Source organism: Schistocerca nitens, chromosome 1 (assembly GCF_023898315.1).
Source record: "Schistocerca nitens isolate TAMUIC-IGC-003100 chromosome 1, iqSchNite1.1, whole genome shotgun sequence".
NCBI lineage: Eukaryota > Metazoa > Arthropoda > Insecta > Orthoptera > Acrididae > Schistocerca > Schistocerca nitens.
The window spans coordinates 1,078,811,909-1,078,821,497 of record NC_064614.1 but is presented as its reverse complement, the minus strand read 5'-3'; the positions used below and the strand labels follow the sequence as shown (position 1 = coordinate 1,078,821,497).

At 43.9% G+C, this 9,589-nt stretch overlaps 1 protein-coding gene across 1 annotated transcript in view; it reads right to left on the bottom strand.

Annotated features, from left to right (window-relative positions):
* Positions 1-1,597: 1,597 nt before the first annotated feature.
* LOC126227854 (zinc finger protein 628) overlaps positions 1,598-9,589 on the bottom strand; it is an 830,164-nt gene continuing 822,172 nt past the window's right edge. Inside the window, exon 15 of the mRNA XM_049942260.1 lies at positions 1,598-4,211. Within this exon, the coding sequence (XP_049798217.1) occupies positions 4,076-4,211 (136 nt within the window). The 3' untranslated portion in view covers positions 1,598-4,075. The remainder of the gene's footprint in view (positions 4,212-9,589) is intronic.

Here is a 9,589-nt window from a genome sequence, read left to right as displayed (position 1 = left end):
GCCTGTATCTTGACTTTCTCATAATACACAGAATGGTCAGTGCAAATACAGTGCTTAGCGATGCAGATCTTGTAGACGGGGGTATCGCTGGTGCTCGATGCACCGTTTCTGTACAGTGCGTATTGTTTGTCCTATGTACTCTATACCACACTCACAAGGAATTTCGTATATACCCACCTCCCGTAAAAGAGATCATCTTTCACAGATTTCAGGAGAGCTGCAGTCTTGGCCAGTGTGAGGAAAATCACATCCCCTGTATGCTTTTTCATTATTCTGTCCATTCTTGAAGAAATATTTCCCACATTCGGTAGGAAGTCCGTCGGCTTTACATCTCTTTCTTCTTGCTCTTCCTTTGGTTGGTCTGGCGTTTTCGCATACAGACCTATGTTAATTTGTTGTTTTATACATCCATTGCTATTGTATATCTGTTCCAAGTGTACCAGTTCTGCCGGCCGTGGTGGCCGAGCGGTTCTAGGCGCTTCAGTCTGGAACCGCGCGACCGCTACGGTCGCAGGTTCGAATCCTGCCTCGGGCATGGATGTGTGTGGTGTCCTTAGGTTAGTTATGTTTAAGTAGTTCTAAGTTCTAGGGGACTGATGACCACAGATGTTAAGTCCCATAGTGCTCAGAGCCATTTGAACCATTTTGTACCAGTTCTCCCTGTAGGTTGTCAGCCTCGAACACCACATGAGCCTTATATACTAAAGTTTTAAGTACACACATAATTTGCGAAGGACGGTGGCAGCTAGACGCCTGCTAGTATAAGTCGATATGGGTGGACTTAGGCATACGTAATGCCCTAAAAATCAAGTCTCCTTATGTCGAACTAATACATCCAAAAACGGCTGAAAGCCACTCATTTCCTGTTCCATCGTAAATTTGATACTTCCATGAATGGAGTCAAGATGCTCAAGAAACTCCATCAATTAGTCATCGACATATCACTGTTGGTTTTAAAACGACAGAACTGAGCGCTTTTTCTTCGAAATCCGCCAGAATTAGCTACCATGGGCGAGTCTGTTCAAAATATTGCTTATTAAACAAAAAGTAAACAGAGATTAGTGTATGCTTAAATAATGAGGTTATTTTTCCCCACAAACTTGCTGCTTTCTTCGCAGACTATGAGCGTACTTAAAATACAAAACTTTTGTGTAAAATATTAATTCTTGGAAGCGTGTATGAAGTTCTTTTCGCGAAACGTTGTTGAGTAAATCTGGGGAATTAACATTTGCAGAACTGTCCTACTGCGTCGACGCACATCGCGCATCATGATCGTAAAGACAAGACGAAAGAGGTTTGGGCACCGTCAGAGGAATGCAAACAATCATTTCTCCCTTACTCCGTTTGTGAGTGGAACAGTAAAGTGAACAGTAAAGTGAATAATAGCACTGTACAGCGACCTATGTAGTGTGTGTGTTTGGGTGTAGATGGATCTGCATTATGGTGAGATATTCGAAAATAACTTCTAACAAACTCCCGCCAAAAAATCTCGTAAATCAGGTACCTATATTCTGAAAATCTTATTATATTACTTAATTTTCAGAGCAGTTCTTAGGAATGATTAGGCACGGCAAAGTAAATTAATATTTCAGACGTGTAGTCAATGTATTTAAACGTTTTATTCACAAAATTCTACATTTCATAGCAATGAATAACGAGCAGTATGAAAGATACAATACTTAAAGGTGGAACTGTTACAAAATAGGTAGTTATGTTATTTTCAATTGGACTGTGTTGCACTTCGGCTAGTTGGCGATAGTCGTACGACGACAAGTAACAGGGATCACGGCGTACATTGCTGTTGATCACTACTGGAATGTCTTCTCGGTGGAAGCTGAAAGGCCACTGCTTCTTCCAGCGCTGGAACACTTCTGAGAAACAGCTTTAGACAGGAAGCAGTACTAGAAAGGCTGAAGCGCAGTTGTTTGTAACTGTCAACTGCAGTGACGACTTCAGGGAATTTTTGTAGTAGATGCGTTCCTATGAGCAGCCAGCATGCAGACTATACTATTATGAATAAAAGAGATTACAAAGACGGCGATGGAATATATATTACGTGGAGTTCTGCCCGAATGCTGATTAACCACAACAGGGAAAATGAGAACAGCGTCAAAAATCCATTCTTTCGCAGGTAATATCAAGGATAATAACTTGTGTTTACTTTGAAAGCAGAGTTTATAAACACTAGCGGCATTTTTAACAACGATGTGCAATTCTGAAGATATCAAAATGATGTACATTTCGGAACAGAGTCTGAGTTGTCCTCTGATATTCACAAACGAACTTTACTCCCTCCGCCTGAACACTTTTCTTAAGGCTGTGCGTTATAAAACAAACCTGTTTACCACTACCTCATAACCATATTTACTATCGTAAATTCAAACACACATTCGAATGATCAACGTCTTTTGAACGACATTCAGATACATATATAACACTTCTACGTTTTGATACCTGAAAATCAAACATCTGCTGTTTCATATGCACCTACTTCCCTCCCAGAGCATTTCATATGGAAGGGGTAGCTGCTGCTTGTAGGAATCGAGGTAGTAAAACAACGAAGGTCAATAGCTTGTGCTCATCGATGAATGAAATGGATTCTTGACTGATGCCATGTTGTCGCGCTTCCATTCTAACTTATGCCCCCATTTTTACACACAATAACAGACAAACGAGACTTTCTGGCAGCGAACATAAATAAAATCTCTGTTCTGAGTATCTTCTGATGTAGCACGAATTATCTTCTGAGTTTCATGGATAGTAGATCGACAGCATACACAAAACCTATAACTGAATGCCTTTGACACGTAACGAAAAATTACCTAACATTTCAGCCAGATTTCGATTTCATGCAACATAGTACTGTCAAGACCTTAATTTTTTGTATTTTTCTGATTCATTTAATAACAGATATACTAAGTACACCTACTCGCGTTAATATCTCTGAGTCAGCGGAATTTTTGCGTCCAGTTCTCAGTTTCGTGTACGCGCCAAATAATAATAACGTTTATTGGATACCGGGAAGTCACACAATTCATAGTGACATAACAGGTTTCGTAGAGGACTGCATTTAAATGACCCATCACACCTGATATATGGTGGCTTTCGTGGGTAATTTTGCATCATTTTGATCGAAACACACATCAGAGTGACTGTGTTGTTGCAGACTAGCAGAGTATAAAACTAACTCAGCACAGACAACTGAATGCAAGTAAAAAGCCTATATTTTAATAATAAAGCATTAATATAGTCATATAAAATCATTTATTACCTCCAGCACTTTCATCACTGGAAGATTTTAGCGTTATATCAACCTTTACGCACAGTGAATGATTTGCATCAACGAAATTATTATTACAATTTTTGTAATGGGGAAAAGTAATTGGTTTTAAATGTCACCAATACCAGTGTCTTTTTCTAGCAAATCTGATCTCAATAAAGAATTATAAATGGTGATTCTAAACCAAATTAACTGGTATTCTGCGAAGGACATCATTTAAAATCCTTAAGTGCGTCGTATTTCTGGCCTTCCACCAACAAATCTGTTGGAATGCCTTTTTACACCTAACTAATCACGCAAATGGCAGTGTCTTTAAATAAAACCGCTTCTGAGAGAAGTGACGGAAATTGTCAATCTTTTGTATGAACCACGGAAATCACACGAGTTTCCCTGTTTCTGATGCAGAAATGACCGATCCAAACAACGACTTCAGTTGCGAAAAAAGAAGAAATTTACAGAGCCAATCCCTTTCAACGAAGTTTATTTAATATCGATGATATTTTCATTGCGGAGCTTCACGTCTCCTTTTTTAAGAAGACAGGCTGGATTTGAAATATCGCTCACATAAAACTAATACACGCTGCTGTCGGCTGTAGTAAGTGCTCGACTGATTATGTTGCTGTTTCCCAGATATTTCTGTTTCGTACTGACTGACGCATTTCCTCGCGTGTTAACGAAGAAAATAAAGCAACGGATTGTCTTTCACTGCACATACTCTTGCGACCTGCGTCGTGACGTGGGGACTTCGCATTACAACGTCACTCCCACGATGAGGTTGTCCGCAGCTTGGTGACGTCACCGCTGGTCAGCTGGTTCGGCCGTATCGCTGTCTTCCACTTTGATGCTGCTGGTCGCTTGTGTCTCACTGCTTGATGCCGTGACAGGACGCTCCGCGTTGTCGATTGTGGTAAGGATCGTCGCAACGCCACTCCTGCATACATAGACGGTAAATAAAAAACGTTAGACATATGTTACTGTTGGTAGCGTTCAGTTACATGATTCAATAAGGAATTAAAAAATATGCATAGTTTACGACTGAGCACTCTTGACTTTTTAAAAAAATGGCTCCAAGCACTATGGGACTTATCATCGGAGGTCATCAGTCCTCTAGACTTAGAACTACTTAAACCTAACTAACCTAAGGACATCACACACATCCATGCCCGAGGCCGAATTCGAACCTGCGACTGGAGCAGCAGCGCAGTTCCGGACTGAAGCGCCTAGAACAGTTCGGCCACAGCGGCCGGCCTGCTGATGGGGAAATGCATTGAGGTAAGCGACATTGACAAAGGGTAGATTATTGTTACGCAGAGCCTGTCAACGAGTATCTCGAAAACGGCGAAGCTTCCCCAATGGCGATATCATCTTTCAGCACTATATCTGTCCGTGTCTCTGAGCCAGAACCGTGCTACAGTGGTTTAGGAGAATTATAGTGAACTCACATTGATGTGAGGCAAATAAAATGGCTCTGAGCACTATGGGACTCAACATCTGTGGTCATAAGTCCCCTAGAACTTAGAACTACTTAAACCTAACTAACCTAAGGACATCACACACATCCATGCCCGAGGCAGGATTCGAACCTGCGACCGCAGCAGTCGCGCGGTTCCTGACTGAGCACCTAGAACCGCTAGACCACCGCGGCCGGCTGAGGCAAATAAATTCGCCTGATGTAAATCCTATGGAACCCATCAGAGTCGCTATGAGACACCGCATACGCAAATCAGCGGCCCGTTGTTTACGCAAACTACATCAACTGTGCGCCGCGCGTTATGGACGCGCGGTTAGAGGCGCCATGTGACGGATTGCGCGGCCCCTCCTGCCGGAGGTTCGGGTCCTCCCTGGGGCATGGGTGTGTGTGTTGTTCTTAGCATAAGTTAGTTTGCGTAATGTGTAAGTCTAGGGACTGATGACCTCAGCAGTTTGGGCCCTTAGGAATTCACATCACTCACTCACTCACTCACACAACCATCTGTGGGTAGACGTATAATGCAACATACCTCCACAAAGCTACCAACAAACTAACGGATCTCTGATACGCAGAATCAGTGATGTATTTCGTTCCAGAGGCGGACAAAAATGCTATTAAGCAGGTGATCATAAAGTTTTGGCTCATCAGTGGAAATAATCGCGTTAATTGTGATTGTAATTTTATTGTATGCTACATTCCTTTGTTTACGAATATCATTCACTATTTTCAAAGACTCCGTTTGTGTCGCGTCCTTGCCACTGGTATGAATTCATTGCCCAAAGCCGATGAGTGGGTTCGGACACTACAGTTTATCCCAAACACGGACATTCTCAAGAATTCTTGATTTTGATTGCATCGCCCGTTCAATTCGATGATCTGAGAACCCATTTCTTCGGAACACTATTCGTAGGTTCTTCGGCGAGGTTCGCTTGGTTGAAAGTGTTCCAACTCTATAGACTAAGGTCTTTAGCACCGAATTTCCTTATGGCGCATGGTGATGGCTCGAAGCGAAGACACAGAGGTCAGTGTGCATAGGTTTTCTATATGAACCGTGGCCTAGGGACCCGTCCGTTATTCTCTTGACTAACACGTTCTCTTTTTAAAGTCCCATCGTGAGTTTTATGTTACAATTGATGGATTTTAAATGTTCCAGGGACTGTTGAACATGTTCCGCTCCATCATTAACAAATTGAACGGATGATGCAATCTTTTACGGCGTGAAGTCAAGCATTGGCACGTCAGTCAAAAATGGTTCAAATGGCTCTGAGCACTATGGGACTCAACTGCTGAGGTCATTAGTCCCCTAGAACTTAGAACTACTTAAACCTAACTAACCTAAGGACATCACAAACATCCATGCCCGAGGCAGGATTCGAACCTGCGACCGTAGCGGTCTTGCAGTTCCAGACTGTAGCGCCCTTAACCGCACGGCCACTTCGGCTGGCGGCACGTCAGTCGGAACCGATAGAGAAGAGATGGCTGTGAGAAGTCGGCCAATCGTACGTTGACCGGACCTGCTTCCGCGACAGCAGTGGTCCCTGTGAGAAGAGGACATAAGTGCCACGAAAGACTGGCGACGCCCAGTTCAATAACAGCCTCAAGACTAGCGGCTTGTATAGAAGCGTCAACCCTGGTTACTTCGCTTGTACGCTCTATGTACCACAGACTTGGAATACGTAATACTGAAGAGGATTGCTTATTGTGTATGTCGCCCTTTGCTTGTGACATTTCTGTGTGATTGTCAAAGTTAAGTACTGTCTCTCTTCCTTTTATAGTAAAACTCATTAATACGACTTGTTTGATTTGATTATCTAGGGAACCGAGTAGGAAGGATTCCTAGACACCCCATATTAGACCACAAGGCTGGACGTAATACAAACAATATAAAGAACGCCTGAGAAAAAGGTTGAGACTGGTGTGAACGAGGAAGAAAATGCGAAGGTCGCATTTCTACCTTATGTTGGCCTAATATCCAGAATGATCGGTAGAGCCAGCCGGAGTGGCCGATCGGTTCTAGGCGCTACAGTCTGGAACCGCGTGACCGCTGCGGTCGCAGGTTCGAATCCTGCCTCGGGCATGGATGTGTGTGATGTCCTTAGGTTAGTTAGGTTTAAGTAGTTCTAAGTTCTAGGGGACTGATGACCACAGCAGTTAAGTCCCATAGTGCTCAGGGCCAATGATCGGTAGATTACTGCAGAAACATGATGTCCAACATACACTACTGGCCATTGAAAATGCTACACCACGGAGATGATGTGCTACAGACGCGAAATCTAAACGACAGGAAGAAGATGCTGTGATATGCAAATGATTAGCTTTTCAGAGCATTCACACAAGTTGGCGCCGATGGCGACACCTACAACGTGCTGACATGAGGAAAGTTTCCAACCGATTTCCCATACACAAACAGCAGTTGACCGGCGTTGCCTGGTGAAACGTTGTTGTGGTGCCTCGTGTAAGGAGAAGAAATGCGTACCATCACATTTCCGACTTCGATAAAGGTCTGATTGTAGCCAATCGCGATTGCGGTTTATCGTATCGCGACACTGCTGCTCGCGTTGGTCGAGATCCAATGACTGTTGGCTGAATATGGAATCGGTGGGTTCAGAAGGGTAATATAGCACGCCGTGCTAGATCCCAACGACCTCGTATCACTAGCAGTCGAGATGACAGGCATCTTATCCGCATGGCTGTAACGGATCGTGCAGCCACGTCTCGATCCCTTAGTCAGCAGATGGAGACGTTTGCAAAACAACAACCACCGGCACGAACAGTTCGACGACGTTTGCGGCAGCATGGACTATCAACTCGGAGACCATGGCTGCGGTTACCCTTGACGTTGCATCACAGACAGGAGCGCCTGCGATGGTGTACTCAACGACGAACCTGGGTGCACGAATGGCAAAACGTCATTTTTTCGGATAAATCCAGGTTCTTTTTACAGCATCATGATGGTCGCATCCGTGTTTGGCGACATCGCGATGAACGCACATTGGAAGCGTGTAATCGTCATCGCCATACTGGCGTATTACCTGGCGTGATGGAGTGGGGTGCCATTGGTTACACGTCTCGGTCACCTCTTGTTCGCATTGACCGCGCTCTGAACAGTGGACGTTACATTTCAGATGTGTTACGACCCGTGGCTCTATGCTTCACTCGATCCCTGCGAAACCCTACATTGCAGCAGAATAATGCACGACCGCATGTTGCAGGTCCTGTACGGGCCTTTCTGGATACAGAAAATGTTCGACTGCTGCCCTGGCCAGCACATTCTTCAGATTTCTCACCAACTGAAAACGCGTGGTCAATGGTGGCCGAAAAACTGGCTCGTCACAATACGCCAGTCACTACTCTTGATGAACTGTGGTATCCTGTTGAAGCTGCTGTACCTGTACACGCCATCCAAGCTCTGTTTGACTCAATGCCCAGGCGTATGAAGGCCGTTATTACGGCCAGAGGTGGTTGTTCTCGCTACTGATTTCTCAGAATCTATGCACCCAAATTGCTTGAATGTCAGTTCTAGTATAATATATTTGTCGAATGAACACCCGTTTATCATCTGCATTTCATCTTGGTGTAGCAATTTTAATGGCCAGTAGTGTATTTTGCTCTCTTAAAATAGGTTAAAAAGTATTCTTTGTGATGTTAAAGATGATCTAGGTCTTCGGAAGTCGGGTGTGTATCGTATTTATGCGAATGTGATATTTCTTACTTGGGCTAGACTACAAGAACGGTCGAGTAAAGATCCAAGGAACATCAGCGACGATCCGACTAAAAGAACCAAGCAAATCAGCTGTCGCCTAGCATTTCCTCGAAAACAGCCATGAAATGAAATACTATGAGAGCAGTATCGTGCTGGAAATGCCAATTTTCTGGGACAGCATAATTAGGGAGCCTATCGAAAAAAAATGTAATAAACAGGGACGGCAGTTTCAGTTTAAATAACGATTGGAGTCCGCCACTCAATTTGTTAAAATCTCATCGGTCGTCACATCCAACACAATTGGAAGATGCTGAAAGAATTTGCAGTGCACGGAATATCAATGCGAGCTGTGAGAAATGAAACAGCGTCATAAGGCGTAGTGGGCGTCAGGAATCGAACTCGGCTATAAACAGTGGCGAGTGACCAACAATAGTTCACAGTCTGGTACACATAGTCGGCGAGTACACATAGCAAACAAAACTCGCGCCACCTGAAAAAAATGGCTGTGTCGGTCGTGGAAATATTGTGCAGAAAATGGAGACAACAAACATCCGGGAGCTCCAAGAAAACATTAGAGACCACAATGCATTTTTAGTTTAGGCGACATCGTTCGCAAACTTTCAATCACCAACTTTCTCCTCCAAATGCTAAAATACTCTGTTGACTCCACCCTACATAGGTAGAAATGACCATCGTAAGACAGTAAAATAAATCAGAGATCGCATGGAAAGATTTAGAGGTTTACTATTCGCATGTTCTGTTCAAGAATGGAACGGCAGACAAAGAGTTTGAAAGTTGTGTGCACTCTCTGGCAAAATATTCAGTATGAACTGCATATTCAAGATACGGAGGTAGATGCTGAAACTTGGAAAGAGAGACGGAAGACGAACAGAGATCTGCCTGAAACGGCCACGAAGACCTCCCCAAGCCAACGCTATGGTGCGAACTATCGAAGAAGATTTGGTGCCGCCTGAACAGGATTTGAACACGCGACGCCAGAATGAGGTCTACGCTACACACATATGGCACCGTCTATAGCCCTGCAGAGCAACAGGGCAGATGGCGGAATGCATCGTCCAACAGAACTCCAAGAGAAAAGTCTCTAGGAACTCGGGTGACGCCCAGCAAGCTACAG